This window comes from Mesoplodon mirus (genome assembly GCF_964341445.2).
Source record: "Mesoplodon mirus genome assembly, chromosome: 18".
NCBI classification, from domain to species: Eukaryota; Metazoa; Chordata; class Mammalia; order Artiodactyla; family Ziphiidae; genus Mesoplodon; species Mesoplodon mirus.
Window position 1 is genome coordinate 12,713,376 of NC_138994.1, and position 16,987 is coordinate 12,730,362.

At 51.8% G+C, this 16,987-nt stretch overlaps 1 protein-coding gene across 1 annotated transcript; it reads left to right on the forward strand.

The window, feature by feature from the left end:
• Positions 1-7,765: 7,765 nt before the first annotated feature.
• On the forward strand, positions 7,766-8,796 carry TEX19 (testis expressed 19; the record flags this gene model as incomplete). The annotated part of the gene is given in 3 exon segments (XM_082603052.1): positions 7,766-8,284; positions 8,286-8,492; positions 8,494-8,796. Coding segments are annotated over 3 exon segments (1,029 nt in total).
• Between the last annotated feature and the right edge of the window lie 8,191 nt (positions 8,797-16,987).

Below are 16,987 nucleotides of genomic sequence, written 5' to 3' on the forward strand. Positions count from 1 at the left end.
TCGCCCCCGACTTCTACCATCTGAAATTAAGGTGTTTCTCTGCTGAGGAGATTATTGTTAGCTCCCCCTCACTAAAATGGAGGCCGCAGAGCAAGAAATGGCATGTTTTTTTTACCCCCTGAATTCCTCAACCCAGGACAGGCCCTCAGCAGGCATCTGTCCCATGGGTGGGCAGGTGGGCTGTCAGTCCCAGCAGCAGGAGTCCCAGTGGGCTCCAGAATCCAGCTGCACTATGTCACTGCAGCTGGACCTCCACGTAGGGGGAGACATGCCCAGCCCTCCATATCATGTTGACCTGCCAGACTCAGATTTGGGGCTGAAAGTTCTGTGTTTCACCAGAATGAGGTAAATGATATTGTCAAACGATACTAACAGGCCATGTCTTATAGCAGGAACTTGGGCTGCAGGGTTTCCAGGGAAGGGCCGCCGTGGACACAGTGGGGCCACTGCAGGAGTTGATGCTACGATCCCAGCTAGGAAGAGGGCACGTGCGGGAGGGGAATGCTCGTGGGAGACTCAACATCCCGGGCAGACGAGGGAAATCAGTTTAATTCTTCCTTCTCTCTTCTGCTACTGCTTCTCACAGCAAATGTGCATTTCAAGTCTCTGTGGCACCAACCATCTGTAACTGGATGAATTCATTTTCTTCTCAAGGGTTGTAGGAATGCCCTTTAGAAACGTGGATGGTTTGTGCAGGTATTTCATTTTGGGAACATCTGGGCAGCAGAACCCTCTTCATATCTGACACTGAAGGGAGATTTTTTTTATCATTGTTTAAGCTTGTTCTGTCAGGTGTGGCGCATGAAAAGGGCCAGAACAATAGGGAAAGGAGGTGTGTGCTCCGAGAGCCTGGCTTTTCTCAGTCCCTTGGGAAGATGCTTGTGACAAGTTGTCCCAGAACTCGGAGCAGAGGGCGGCCTTGAGCCTCCACTTCTGACTCATGTGAGCTTCTAGGTCGGCCCCGTATGAGAAGTCGGCTTCTGAGAGCCAGGGCACTTCCCATGTGTCCTGAGAGGAAAGATGTTTCCAGAATTCCAGAGCTGGACAGGAACAACTGAGAGCACAGGATGGCTGAACAACATCCCCAAAAATGTCCACTAATCCTGGGACCTGTGAGTATGTCACCGCACACAGCAGAGGCTTTGCAGGTGTGATTAAGTTAGGGACCTTGACATGCGGTGGGGGTGGGGGTGGCCTGGACGCCAGTGGGACCAATGCATCACCAGCATCCTTACAAGGGGAGGGGGAGGGGGGCAGAGTCAGAGAGAGAAGGCATGAGGACGGAAGAAGAGGCCACAGATGATGCTGCGCTGCTGACCTGGAGACGGAAGAAGGGGCCGTGAGCCAAGAAGTGTGGCTCCTCTAGAAGCTGGGACAGGGGAGGGAGGGATTTTCCCCTGGAGCCTCTAGAAAGAACCAGCCCTGGACCCACTGAAGACATCAGACCTACAGACTCTAAGAGAAGAAATTGTGTGGTTTTAAGCCACTGAGTTGTGGCAGCCACCGCAAACTCACAGGATGAACGTGCTTCTGCCTGGATGGTTCTGGGGACTCTGGAGTAGGGGACATTGAGACGTCCCATGTCCAATGAGCTCCCTGAGGTGGAGGCAGCCACGTCGAGGGTGGCGTCCAGAGCAGAGATGGGTGCCTCCCAGCAGAGTGTGACCAGAGCTAGGCTGGGCTGCTGGTCACTGCATGTGGGGACACGGGGAACACATGATGATCACTTGCTGGGGCATGTTCACCCTGAATCTGGCTCTTCTCACGGCTGCTGCAGCTGCTGGAGCCTCTGCTGCCTGGAAGTAACCATGGCAATGGCACGGCTGATGGATGTGTGTACAGCCGTTCAGGGTCTGAGTGCACGTGGAGGCTGTGGCTATGGGGGAGCTTCAGACACTCACGAGGGTTGAAATGAAAGAACCTGAGGGTGGTTCCAGGGGCTCCGGAGTCATCTCCCTAAGGGCTCTGGGCAGCGGAAGACCCTGGGAAGGAGGTCCAGCCTTGCCATGGTCTCGCGGGACAGCACTCACCCCGCCATCCTATCCATTCACCGAGCGCCAGTCCCTGGCTGGAGTCTGGAGGTGTGAGGGTCCACAGTCCATGGCAGCATAACAGGCAGGTGCTGGAGGGCGGCTGGGGGAGGTGAGCAGTGGGGAGAGCTGTGCTCAGGACTCCAGCCAGGAGGGGCTGGTCTAGACCCCACCACCACCCACAAAGCACTTCCAAGGGCTTTCAGTGGCTTCCAGAGGTGTGGTCATAGCACATATTTATTCTAGAAAATTAAGTGAATATGGAAATCTATGAGGAAAATTCAATAACTCACAATACCACCACCCAGAGGTAATCATGCTGATATTGTGTTTCCATTCTTTATATGCTTGCAGACATGTGATACCCAACATGTGTGCACAGGGCACAGATGTGCCCAGACGCATGGCACTTATGTGTGCACAGGGGCAGGAATCCACCGGCACGTATCACACCTGACGTTTGCACATGTGGCCACAGATTTTTTTCTTCTACAAAATCAAGGCAATACTATGTACACACATAGGGACTTCCCTGGCGGTCCAGTGGTTAAGACTTTGCCTTCCAATGCAGGGGGTGTGGGTTTGATCCCTGGTCGGGGAGCTAAGATCCCACATGCCCCTCAGCCAAAAAAACAAAACATAAAAACAGGAGCAATATTGTAACAAATTCAATAAAGACCTTAAAAATGGCCCACATTTAAAAAATATTTTTAAAAATACTATGTATACAACTTACAACCTGCTCTTTTCTTTTCACTGCACAGATGCTGATCACTTCACAGCAGATCTTCTTTGAAGTTTGTTGTCTGTGGCTGTGTGTGTTCCATGGTGTGGCCGTGTGTGTTCCATGGTGTGGCCGTATCCTGTGCATTCCTACCGGTGGACACTGATATTGTTTCCCAATTTCCACTCTTCACGTCGTTCCAAAATGGACCTCCAGTTATGCAGTTTTAAACTTATTCCTGTAGATATCAGCATCTTTGCTGACCTCTCGTGGGAATGGGTTGCAACCTTCCTGTTGTGCAGGATCATTCCCTTCTGTCTCTCTCATGATGTTCATTATTGTCTTCATCCTTGGCCACTGCCTTTGGTTTCTGAAGAGACCTGCTGGGAGAATCCACGGGTCTGAGGCTCCCCAGGCTGTCCTAAGTTCTAGATCGTTCCTTCCATGGACCCATCCGAGCATTCCGAAGGGTGCGTGGATGTTGGGAAGACTGTGCCCATGTCTCCATGACACTGAGAACAAGTCGCTGTCTCTCCCAGCTCGGGAACTGCTCCAGAAGACTTGCCGGCCCCCAGTGTGGGAAACTGCTTCCAGAACCTCGCTCACGTCGTCCTGGCACTATGCTGGCCATTTGTTCCGGCCTGTCTTTGGACGATTGTGCGTCCTGCGAGGACAAGCGCTCAGCGCAGGGCAGGGGCAGTTAGAGCCTGTTGAACAGATGTGTGGATGGATCAATGAAAAACCAATGACCAGAATTTTACAGATGTAAAAATAAAAACAAATAATCTAAAAAATGACATTTTAAAAACGAGTCCTCATAAAGAGAGATCTTAGTTAATCATGTCTGAATTCACTGAAGAAAAATTGATCGAAATATTGAGGATATTGTTTCTCTTGAGTAACCCTAACTCTGTTGTCAGGAATGATAAGATTTTTATAACAAACATATTTAAATTGTTATTGAATTCACACAGATTAAGAGCAAGTTTAATCATTTTCATCTAAGAAGTGATTATTCTTTGAAGAAGTTATAACATTAAAGCACTGGGTTTAATATATGAACACATGATTAACCTTTTTACAATTTTGAAAAAAAAAAATCAAGGACCAGATCCATAGGAAGCGAGACTGTCCTCTGATCCTCTGTGCTGATCTGGAGTGGATCCAGAGTGGATCCCTAATGCCGGGAGGGGGAGGGAATGGGAGGATGGGGGCTGCCCCCCCCAGGTGTCTAAGTGCCTTCACTCCCCTAGGTCTCACACACACACACACACACACACAGCCAGGAGAGCCAAGGTGGGCAGCCCATTCCCACCCAGGCTCAGGGTCCACGAGCCAAGACTGTCACCTTGAATGCTGGAGTCCATGAGAGCTCATGGCTGAGGGCAGGCCCCTCGATGGTGAGCCCGTGTCGGGTGGCAGGAGAAGGTTCAACAGGCCAGGGTTCAGATGCCCACTCTTGGCCTCCTTGCTGTGGGGGCATCGCCCCCCAGGCCTCAGAACTATTCATCTGCTGGAGGGGACAGCTGGGGTCAGGTAAGGGGTTGGGGGCACAGGCTCTGCCACAGAGATATCCTGGGTGGAGTCAAAGCCTGACAACCCTGGGCATTGAGAAGGGAATGGGACAATATCTCTCCAAATGATCACGTTTTATGTTCTGAGTTTCCTCTCTGAATACAAATACAGAGACCTGAGTCAAAGTCAGTCCTCTGCTCTGGGTGCTCGGCCCAGAGGTGGTGATAAAGGCACGTATAGAGGACAGACTAATGCTGGGGAGGCAATGGCTTGCCAGGGTCAGCAGACAAGTGAGAAGTCACCAGGAGGGTCAATGCTATTTGTTAGTGTCCCAGCCCTGGGAGGGGCCAGAGAGGGGGCACCTCGTGTCCCTGCAGGTCACAGAATGTCCCTCTACCTCCAAGTCCACAGCTCTTCCAAACCACCAGAGGCAGCCACCTGTCCCTTACAGTCCCTGCCCAGCAGGCGAAGGCCAGGGGCCCCAGAGCTCCAGCCTCTAGCCAGTCACAGCACAGAGCTCTCCTTCCTTAAGACCATGGGAGAGCAAGTGCGCATCTGAACATGTACATGTGTATATGTGAACATGTAGATGATGTACATGTGTATAAAGATATAAATATTTGATAGTGTATGTATGTATAGAAAATAATGTGTAATATATAATATATGCAATAATGTACATATATATATAATAATGTAGTCAAGAGGGCGACATCCATCACCTTGTCACTTTTGTTGGTTAGAAGCAACTCACATTTTCCCCTCCAATCATGAGGAGGGCATGACTGCCTGGGGGTCATCTCAGGGTGTCTGCCACATGCTGTGACATGGGATTTTTCAAACTCCTAAGACAATTTTAACATGCAGCAAAACTGGGGAACCACTGATCCAAGGAACTTTATTGTCATCTAATTCCAGAGTCAGGTGGTCTTCTCCTGCAGACCCAGATGCTGACCAGGAGCCTAGATGCAAACTTGTTTACTTGGGAACACTCGTCAGATGTCCTTGGGTAGATGTGGCAGATGCAGTTGGATGCACTGGTTGGAAATTTGCAAGGAAGGACTGAATGATGTGATTAATTTAGCAAATTATTTAAAAACCCATCTACAGGTGTCCCTCACTATCCAAGTAGAGCCTACCTATGAAATCTTTCATAAGCTGAAATGGCATAAAGCGATGAAACAATCACCTTTTTCGTAAAAGCAAAAATCCTCTTGGGATTTCTTTTGGCTAGCGAAAACAGGTATTAATGTAGGTCTTTCATAAAAAAGAAGTGGCGTAAAGAGAACTTTTGAAAAGCGAGGGATACCTGTACCTATTCTCTTGTATTACATTCTTTTTTTTTACAAAAGCAAATTACATTTAAATTAAAAATTAAGAAGCAAAAGAAACAAAAAAATGTGAAAGAATAATTTGAAGATACAAGAAACTAACATTGTGGTCTTGGAGAACTGAAGATGTTCTTTACAAAGACCAAAAAAATATTTTCTCAAAAAAGAGATTGATACATTTGACCATACCTACAGACTTTAAACAGAGTGAAAAGGTGAACCACAAAAGTGTAAAATGTGGGGCTTCCCTGATGGCGCAGTGGTTGAGAGTCCGCCTGCCGGTGCAGAAGACGCGGGTTCGTGCCCCGGTCCGGGAGGATCCCACATGTCGCGGAGCGGCTGGGCCCGTGAGCCATGGCCGCTGAGCCTACGCATCCGGGGCCTGTGCTCCGCAACGGGAGAGGCCGCAGCAGTGAGAGGCCCGCATACCGCAAAAAAAAAAAAAAAAAAAAAAAAGTGTATAAAATGTGGTTAAAACGTATTTTCAAAAAAGTGAAAGAGGCTTAAAGGCTCATTTAAAGAGCCTTTATTTTAAAAGTGAGAAGAGCCAAAGAGACAGAAATGTGCTTAAAATGTAAATAATTGGCAATCGATCAGTTTCTGAAATTCATAAAGAAAGTTTAACCAAAAGGTACAAAGAAGGAATCTATTATAACCACAGAAGGCTAGGACCCTTGACCAAGTAGGTCACCCAGGGTACCCAGGGATAGAACAATGACCATAAGAGAGACGCTTGCCCACAGAATTTCAGAAACCTGCAGATTGAAAGACGGATGGAAACAGTCTTCTCAGCCCTCAGAAGAGCAAATATCACAGGCACAATCACCCTGCGGACAGTGTTGGAGAAACTGGCCTGCCCTCCATGGGGGCTACACAGGCTCTCCGGGGCGGGGCGGGGTTGGGGGGAGGGGAGGAGACGAATGACTCAGCAGTTTCATTTCCTGGTGGGCTGAGGCTCATGGGAGATATGCAGATGAGCCCAGAGCACTATGGGAAATGGCCCTTTATATAGCCAGGCGGGCTGTGTCCCCTCCTTTCCCCCCAGGTGCCCACAGGAGGGAGGTACCCGGCCAGGAGAGAGCCCCTCGGACTGAGGAGAGGGTCTGGGGCCTGCGGGCTGGTGGAGTGTGGGGCTTGGAGGCTGAAGAGTTCACGTGGTCCAGCGTGGCCTCAGGCCAGACGGGTTAGCTCAGGTAGGGGTGGTTCTGTCAGGGTCCTTCAGGTTCTGTCAGATTCTGTTAGATTTGGTCAGGCTCTGACTGGTTCTGACAGATTCTCTCAGGTTCTGTGAGGTTCTGTCAGATTCCCTCAGGTTCCATCAGTTTCTGACAGGTTCAGTAAGGTTCCGTCAAGTTCTCGCAGGTTCCCTCAGGTTCAATCAGGTTCTGACAGCTTCCCTTAGGTTCTGACAGATTCTCTCAGGTTCTGACAGCTTCCCTCAGTTTCTGGCAGTTTCTCTCAGGTTCTGTCACGTTCTGTCAGCTTCTGTCAAATTCAGTGAGATTTGGTCAGGCTCTCTCGAGTTCTGTCAGATTCGGTCAGATTTGTTCAGGTTCTGACACGTTCCCTCAGGTCCTGACAGCTTGCATCAGGTTCCGACAGTTTCCCTGAGGTTTTGTCAGGCTCATTCAGGTTCTCTCGAGTTCCCTCAGGTTGTGACAGGTTGCCTCAGTTTCCTTCAGTTCCATCAGGCAAGGCGGACTGGGTTTTGGGATCCCTGAGGTGGGAGGGTAGGGAGTTGGCTGGGGGAGAGGCTGTGTGGCCCACTGGCCCCAGATCAGCTGAACTGAGCAGAGGCAGAGCGCAAGGGCCAGGTCTGACCCCAAAGGTCCTGGCACCCAACTCGTCCCTGCGGGACCTGCTCCCACCTGCCTGCTGGGGGGCCCTAACCTCACTGCTTTCCTTTGCAGTTCCCAGAGGACAGAACGCTTGCATCAGCTGAAGATAATTCCAGAAGTTTGTCCCTCCCAACCTCTGCAGGTCCCTGTTGGATTAGGACCCAGTTCATCCCCCCCACCAAATCCCCACGCCGGAAACAGCTTTGTCGTCCTCCTGATCCTCCCCGTTCTCCTCCTCATTCTCACGCCCCTTCCTCCCTGCCCCCCAGCATTTCACTGTGGGCCAGACCCCCGAAGATCCCAGCAAGTCCTGTAGGCGGCGTGGCCATGTGCCCCCCAGTCAGCATGCGGTGTGAGGCGGAGGGCATGTCCTACCTCCACACGTCCTGGAGGTATCAGCTTCAACATGGCGGCCAGCTAAGGGTCTGCTTCGCTTGCTTCAAGTCTGCCTTTCTGGTCCTGAGACAGTTGCTGGAGTTGCAAGACTGGGAAGATGAAGATTGGGACCCCGAGCTGATGGACCACACTGAGGCAGGGTCTGAGCAGGGGGCATCCCTGGGGATGGGACCAAGCTGGGGGCAGGGCCAAGGGCAGCCTGCACAGGGTGGGTCTGTGGACTGGGGGTTGGGCACCCTGGCGTCAGGCCCCGTGGAGTCAGAAGAGGGGGACCTGGGCGATCACTTTGTGCCCACCGAGCTGGATCCTCAGGATGCCACACCCCTGGGCCTGGGTGCTGAGGATGCTGACTGGACCCAAAGCCTTCCCTGGAGATTTGGGGGACTCCTTTCCTGCCCACACTGGCCAGGCCCTTCTCCTCCATGGCGCAGGTTTTTCAAAGTGGACCTGCTCCCGGCGGGAGCCCATGGTATTGGAGCTGGGCAGCACCCGGGCCACGGATCCTGTTGAGGCCAAGGCCTCATTACTGGACCTGCAGGTCATCTTTACCTGCATCTTTACCTACCTCCGGAAGATGAAACCAGGATGGGCCCTGAGGACCCCAGACCAGTGTTGGAAACTGCTGCTGAAGCCTGATGAGGTGAGGGTGGTGAGACTCCCAAGATGCACCCCAGAAGCAGGACCTGCACCAGTGGAGGCTAAGCATTCTGGAATCCTCTCCAGGCCAGAATGAGGAGCTGGTCCCTGCAGAGTCAGCCCTGCTTAAGAGGGGGTTCACCATCCTCTCTTACTCACCCTGGACTGAGGGGGACTCGGCCTCTAGGCCACAGTCCTCCACCCAAGGATGGGATCCCAGCACCAGTGGGCCCAGAGGGCCTGGGGAGAGCCTGGCTGTCATGGGAGCCTCAGCCCTGGGGGAGCTGCCATGTTTCCAGACCCTCAGCCCAGGGCCCCTAAACTGAGGAACTGAGGCCCAAGTAGTCACCATTGTCCTGGCTTCCTCAGGACACCAGAAGCTGGGAAGGACTGACCCCTCCACAACAGCCAGGGTTGTTATTAGCAATTAGCAAAGGTTGGAGACTTGGGCCTGGGGAGGAAGAATGGTGAGTGGCCCAGAGACTGAGAAATGGGACCCACCACAGCATCAGGTGGAAGGGACCCAAACACCTGTAACTGGGAGAGAAGTTCTGTGTCAAATGTCATGGAGTTAGGAATTTGAGGCTCTTCAGGATGTGCTGGGTGAATGGTTGCCGGCAGTGTGTGAAGTGGGGAACAGCACACAGATCTGTGCACCAGCCCCACCCTGGCTGTGGGGAGGGATGTCGCAAGTGTGACACACTCCCAGGAACAAGCTGGAGTTTGGGGACCATAGGGACATGTGCTTGCCTTTACCCATTGGCCTCTGGGTTCCACAGGACCCAGTTATCAGCACTGGGGACTGTGCGGTGGGAGAAACCTTGTTTCAAATATTGGCAGTTTTATGCAGTTTGCCTATTTAGTTCCTGTTTCTTTGTGTGTCATTTTTAACTAAATAAAGTCATAGAGTTTTGCATCAAGTGTTGTCCAGAGCTCTTCCTCAGAAAGTCTTGGTTGGTTCTCCTTTCCTCTCCCTCTCAGGAACAGGTCAATCCTGGCAACTCCCACTTCACCAGTCACAGTTGACCAGGGTGACTAAGAAAATCTATAGCTTCCAGGTTAGTGATGGTTAGAAAGCCTGAAGGTGACCCTGTCTGGGTCTTTCCTATTTCAATTCCTGGGAAGGACAGAGGATTGGCCCAGAGAAAGTATTCCTGGAAGAGTGGAAGCAATGGTGAGCAGTGTCTGTTTTCCCTTTTTCCCCCAGATGGTCTGATAACCAACTGAATATCCAGTCAAAATCCCAGGCATGGTTTATGGAACTTTGGATCCAACACACACGAACACATTCACATTCACAGTAACTCACACCAATGACCTTGTGACATAGGCACGTGCCATACAGACCTTTGGGTGAATAGAATGTCAGTAAATTCGGGGGTCAACATTTCACATCTGTGTGATGACTGTTCTGTGATTGGTACTGGAAACCATCAGTCTCTAAACATTTAATGAGGCCTACTGTGCACCATGCACTGTTATAGGCACAAGGGGTATGTCAGTACAGAAAACAGATGGAGGAGGGTTCCATGGGATGGGGTTTCCACTCTAGGAAGGAAATGGGTGATAAAAAGACGTACCTGAGAATGGAGAATGTGGTGAACGAGGAGAGTCAGATGTGCCAAGGGAGGCACTGTGCAGGGAGCCTCCTATCCCTTCCAGCCTACCTCTCCTTGTCTTATTTGCTTTGCCCACCTACTGACCTCTTGTTGCCTCTCTCGTTCCAGGGGACCAGGACACTGCAGTGTGGAAGCATATCCACATGCCCTGGTCACATCTCTCACCAGAGCTCTAGGAGACCGGGAACCTCCGTAGTCCATCTTCTCACGCTCTGGTCATCATGCACTGAGAGACTGTCCTTTAAAAAATAACCTCCAGTATTGTTTGCTTATTTCAAAATAATGCATATCCATCGCCCAAAATTTAGGAAACGGGCTTCCCTGGTGGCGCAGTGGTTAAGAGTCCGCCTGCGCATGCAGGGGACACGGGTTTGTGCCCCGGTCCAGGAGGATCCCACATGCCATGGAGCGGCTGGGCCCGTGAGCCAGGGCCGCTGGGCCTGCGCATCCGGAGCCTGTGCTCCGCAACAGTGAGAGGCCCGCGTACCGCAAAAAAAAAAAAAAAAAAAAAAAATTTAGGAAACAGATAAGTAAGAGGAAAATTAACATCACCGGTAACACAACTCTCAGAGTGCTATCGATGTTTGGTACGTATTGTACTATTCATTTTTCTGTAGATATTTAGAATTTTTTGTCTAAAAAATATATATATTTTAAAGTGTGGTGTCTGCATGTTACTCTTAAGTAGGAAGAATGGCTTCGGGAGGTGCAGGAAGAGAGGGCCCGGGCACCGACATCCAGCTGTGGCCAGCACTGTTCTGAGCCCTTCTGGGGTGGGATCTAGGTGGGGTGGGTATTATCATCTGCCCTGGGCAGGTCCAAAGCCTGGTTGAGGCTCAGAGTCCACTATTTTCCCTCATGGCCAGGGCTTCCCCTTCTGAATCCAGAGTCTGTGTCTGATCCAGAAGCCCCAGCGGGTTGTGTAGACCATAGTCCCTGAGCAGGAAAGGAGCAAATGTGTGTGGGAACCACAGAGCCCTTTGCCTGAAGGGGCACAGGGATTTCCTCACCATATGCATGTCCTTGCCACTGTAGCCGGACACATTAGCAGATAACCTGTCGCCATTTAAAGGTGGGTTTCCGGGCAGCTGGGGACCAAGTTAGGGGGTGGGGGAGGTGGAAGCAGAGCCCCCTCCACCCCGGAGGGGGGGTTTCACCAGCAACAGCAAGGGCAGAGGCTGCCCTGTGGAGTCAGCAGAGACCTGCTTGGGAAGGTCTTTGACACAGCTTTGAGCAGCCCCGTGAGTGGGAGGCACTGGTGTTTCTTGGGGAGAGGTCAGGGAAAGGCCCGACAAGGTGCTCCGGAGGCTCAGACCTCTGGAAATGTTGCCCCCAGACAGGCCAGACCCCAAGCCAGTGACCAGGTCGGGCCCAGGGCGGGGTCTGAGGGCGCAGGGCATCCCTCAAAAAAGCCTTTGCATCTGGCTGACACTCCTCCAGCCTTTGGGGTTCCCAGCCCCATCTCAGGGCCACACAGACCACCTGGGTTTACTGTGTTTGTTTCCCTGGAATGTAGCAATATTGTTTTTTTCTTTCAGAAAGTTTACATGGGAGGCTAGCAGCCGGAACCTGATACCTCAAAACGTGCATCTCACCTCACACCTACAAGCCGCCTCTTCTTGCAGAGGGTTCTGTTTTCAGACCACCTGCCCTCCAAATTCATGGTGAGCACAGCCACCTGCACGTGTGGGGAAAGGGTGGCCGTGGGTTCACCCCCTTGTCTCATGGGTGCCTGAGGCAGGCGGGGTCACTGCAGGCTGGGTGGGGGGTGGCAAGTGAGGGGGCGGAAAGGACTCGGCTGAGTGGTGCTGATCTGGACAAAGACTCCCGCTCTGGCCCCACCTGAGAATTGGAGAGGCGGCCCCATGGATGTGCAACCCGTGAGCCAGAGACCCCTTTGCTTAAATACACCAAACATGAAAGACGTAAACCTGGGATGCTCCTGGTAGATTTTCTTTTTTTTCCTCTCATCACCCTATAAAAATGTCATCTCCTTAAAAACACACATTAAAGGAAACTAAGGAAAAATGCTGAGGATTAAAAATTCTGGGCAAATCATAACAATGTGGCCTCAGCGACTGCCGACCTGCCCTCATGGAGACCAGGCTCATCACTGTCTGTCATCGGAGTGAAAGGCTGAGGCTCTCCATGAATAACACATTTTTCAGTTAAAAGCAGTTTTCATATTCATTTCAGTTTAATCTGTTCATGTTGAAGTCAGAGCAAAACCAAACTTGTACAGAGAGTGAGCTGGGAGGGTCAGACATTTGACACAGGCACAGGCCACGTTGACTCAACTTCTGCTCCATGAGGATCCCATCCACAGGCCGTGGAGTGTCCTGCACTGGAGAAGCCACCGAACATACGTGGGCAGCTGTCGTCACCACCATGGATCCCACTGCTGGACACAGTGGGGGATGCCATGAGGGGCTGTCCTGAAGGGATGCCAGGAAGGGAATCATGAGGGGACACAAAGAGGACACTATGAGGGGATAATCATGAGGGGGCCAGGAGGAGACACCATGAGGGACACATCATCAGGGGATGTCATGAGGGGACAGCATGAGGGAAAGAAACATCATTTGGGGATGTCATGAGGGAACATCATGAGGAGATGCTGTGAGGGGGCAGCCATGAGGGGACTCCTTGAGGGGAGCCGTGACAGGACGCTCAGAGGGGATACCAGGAGGGGATGCCACGAGGGGACACCACCAGGCACACAAATGGCCCCAGGGGGGCAGCACAGCCATGCCTCCTGCTTTACCACCCTGGCCCAGCTCCTAGCTCCATGTGGGTGGGCTTGCTCCTGGGCTCCTGCCAAGGCAGTGGGCTCTGAGCTGCCTCCCTTCTCCAGTGAAGGTGGGGGGAACATGCCCACCTCTTGCCAAATGAGGACCTCACCTGGAAGCATGAGTGTGGATATGACAGCCCCTTGTGTGCAAGGACCCTTCTCAGGCGCCCCTGTCCCTGCTGTGCATTGCACTTTTTTTTTTTTTTTTTTTTTTTACTTATTTATTTTTGGCTGCGTTGGGTCTTCATTGCTGCACGCGGGCTTTCTCTACTTGCAGCGAGCGGGGCTACTCTTCCTTGTGGTGCGTGGGCTTCTCATTGTGGTGGCTTCCCTTGTTGCAAAGCACAGGCTCCAGAGCGCAGGCTCAGTAGTTGTGGCGCACGGGCTTAGTTGCTCCGCGGCATGTGGGATCTTCCAGGACCAGGGCTCGAACCCGTGTTCCCTGCACTGGCAGGCAGATTCTTAACCACTGCGCCACCAGGGAAGCCCTATCAGGAATATTTTAACCAAAGACAGTTGGTGTTGCTGTACTGATATCAAACAAAAGAGACTAAAATAAATTGGATGATTAGTGTGAAAAGGGTCATTATCTGATAACAAAGGCTCAACTTACCAAGAAGATACAGCAACTTAAATATTTTTACATCTAATAAAATAGCTTTCAAATATATGATAAGATTGCTAGAACTACAGGGAGAAATGGATGATTCCCCATCATCTGAGCCATTCCAACCCACCTCTCCGAATCATTGACAAATCAGCTTAAGCTGATAAAATTCGGCAAGTATATAAAAGATCTGTACTACCCCACCGATCACCTTGACAGGAGGGACCACAGAGGATACAAGGATGTCTCAAGGACCCCGAGGCATTTATAACAATTGACGTGCGTGTGTGTGTGTGTGTGTGTGTCTCAACCGAGGCACAAAATGGCAAGGTGTCAAAGTGAGGGAGCCCAGAGAATGAGGACAGAAGTTAGAACAAAGTTACAAATTGGCAACAAAAAGATAAACATCACAGCATTTCTGGAATATGAAGAACATGCTGCTGAATGTTTTCTTTTTAGTCAGATAGGAAATCAGAACTGAAATCTACAAATTCCTAGAACTGAGGGAAAATGAAACTCCACCTCTCAGCAGAGGCTGAGATTCTAGTGTGAAACTTCTGAGAGAAGAGAAGGGAAGACAACGAGGGAGCCCAGTGCCCTCCAAAGACGGGGTCCCAGGATTGTCTAAAAACGTGAAAGATGCACACCTTGGACAACAAGCATGTGTGTTTGTACAGACACAGAAAACTTCTAAAAAGTTATATGAGGAAGTGTCCACAAGCGTTACCTCTGGGAAGTAAACAGTCCCAGGGAGATGACAGCGCAGTTCGTTTTAGCTTATCTTCTTTTTTTTTTTTTTTTTTTTTGCGGTACGCGGGCCTCTCACTGCTGTGACCTCTCCCGTTGCGGAGCACAGGCTCCGGACACGCAGGCTCAGCGACCATGGCTCACGGGCCCAGCCGCTCCGCGGCATGTGGGATCTTCCCGGACCGGGGCACGAACCCGTGTTCCCTGCATCGGCAGGTGGACTCTCAACCACTGCGCCACCAGGGAAGCGCTTAGCTTATCTTCTTATGACATATGACTGGTTTACTTTCGATACAAACTGTTTCATTTCAAAAGTGTAAATGCTTTATCAGGACACCCATGTTCATCAAAGTCCCAGTGGATCTCATTTTGTAGGGACGAGACTAAGCCCTCAGCTGATGCTCAAGGCCCCTCAGTGTGTAGGACCCTTCTCCCCTCCTCCTCAAACAGCCCCTGCCCAGGACCCCTCGTTGATCTGAGAGACCCTAGGCAGGGCTGGATGGGAGGGGAAGGAAGGACTGATTTGGGTGGTGGCTTTAGGGATCAGATGCTCCTTCCAGCCCAGGTGGGCATGATGGGCAAGGGGATGGCATGTGGTACTTTGGTCCCCAGGCCAGGTTATTTGTGAGGCCTTTCTCTAGTGCCTCGTTGGCCCTCGGGATGGGGCTGGGGACCCCAATCTCGGTGCCCCTCTGTGGAGGGGCTGAATTTCACACTGACCTTGGTGCCACCTTCCCATGAGGATGACTGGCTTTAAGGTTTATCTGCCCACTAGACAAAGGTTACTTCTTTGGCACGTCCAGGACTTTGTCCTGTTCTGCCTAGCTCAGATGCCAGGCTGTTGGTCAACCTTCAGGCCCAAGTCCAGCTGAAGAGGTGGCCCTTTTGCCCTCTGACCTCCTTGAAGGCCGAGATGCTCCACCTGTGGGACAGCTGGAATGTTCTGTCCTGTCCAGTCTGGGGCCCTCCTCTGCCACCCGCAAAATTCAAGGGTCCCCCAGAACTCAGTTCTGCATCCTCCTCTCTTTTCATGAAACTGGGGCATCACCTACTCTGGCACCTCTCACTGCCTGCCTGACAAGGACTTTCCCACCCATGGGTCCACAGCCTGTGGGACCTCTCCCCTGGTGGCCTAGAAACATGTCTTTGTCCCTTACTCCACCCTGCCACCAGGTCACCTTGGGTTCTAGTGGAAGAGGGCAGTCCACGTGCCACCCAGCTGGCACTGAGCACTTCCAGGCTTCCTCACCCCACCTCCAAACCAGCAATATCTGTGGGCTCTCCCTTCTCCATACACCTCCGAGCCTTCCCCACCCCCATGGAACCACTGCAAGCACCTCCAGACTCGCTGCCTCCACCCCACCCCTGCCTTCCAGGGGGCTTTTGGAAGCTCAGGTCTGATGAGGGACGTCCCACTCTGGATAGAGACAAACCCCTTCTCCTGCCCCCCATCCCCTGACACAGCCCTGCACACGCCCCCTTATTTCTCATAGCCATTGACTCATGACTCCACTGCCCCAGGTGTAAGTTCACAGGACCCAGACTGCCTGCAGCTGCATCTGTACACCTGCCCCTCTGTCACAAGGAAGATGAAGCTTGGCGAGTTTAAGCAGGTTGGTCAGTGGGGAGTGACAACGAGTGGATGAAGGGTCAGCAGCTGCCTCCTGGTCTGCAGTAAAGCTGGGCCTTGCTGATGAGCCCCCCAAAGCTGGCAAAGCTGGACATGGACCAAGGATTCTGGATTCAAGTCCACAACACCTGCTTCCCTCCAGCAATTTGAAAAATGGAGACTAGAGTGAACAAAGAATGACTCAAACACCTCCGCCCTTCCCCACCCATGTAACGCTCACATATTCCCCTTATTCCCCACTTTCAGAGTCTCAAAGAGAAACTTTTATCTTAGTGATTTTTATAATAAGCACCAAAACCATCTGTACATGAGAAACGTACAAACCCCTGTAATGAACCCCTAGCTTCCAATGTTTCTCCAAGGTCAGCACCTATCGGCCTTCACCCTCTGGGAACGATCTCACACAGGTATGCCCCTAGGTCACCTTCGTTTGCCCACGATGTGTCTCCACACCCACCCTGGGTATGACCCTCAGTGCAGAGAGAGCTGGGAGGAGGAGCTCCTTCTGCTCAAGGGCTAATAAAGGGCAGTCTAACCTTTTAACTCTTGACCACTGCGCCTATTTATTGTGGTTCCTTATCCCTGTCTGCACCCCCAGTCCTATTTCCAAGTGGACCCAACTTGCATTTCTGACAAGTTGGAATCAGGCTCTGAGGAGTCTCAATAGGCAGTGCTCTGACCCTTGGGTGCGAGCCTGTGTGTGGGGGTGGTGCACACAGGAGGGGACTGGCAGGTCCCCTGATCCACGAAGGGCAGTGAACCCACCCAGCTCCCCAAAGAAGCATCTGTTCTGAGGAAGCTTGAGGATGGAGAACTCCAGGGATTGGCTCTCCAGAAAAACAACCACTTGCTGTTATCTTTAGAATGATCATCTAATGCAGTGTAGGAAATCACTACCAAGAAAATCATCAACTTTTCCCGTGAACTCAGGGCAGTTCCTGAAACTCGAGTGATTTCTCATTACTTGGGTTTCCTTCCTGAATATAGGACCTGGGTGCCCAGCCAACCTCAAGCGGATCCTGGATCCTCCTTCCCGCCTCCTCGCCTGGCTCCGCCCCGGGATCGCTCAGTTTTATCCGGCCCACACCGCACAGACGAGCTGCAGCTGCGGGCGTGGAGGAGC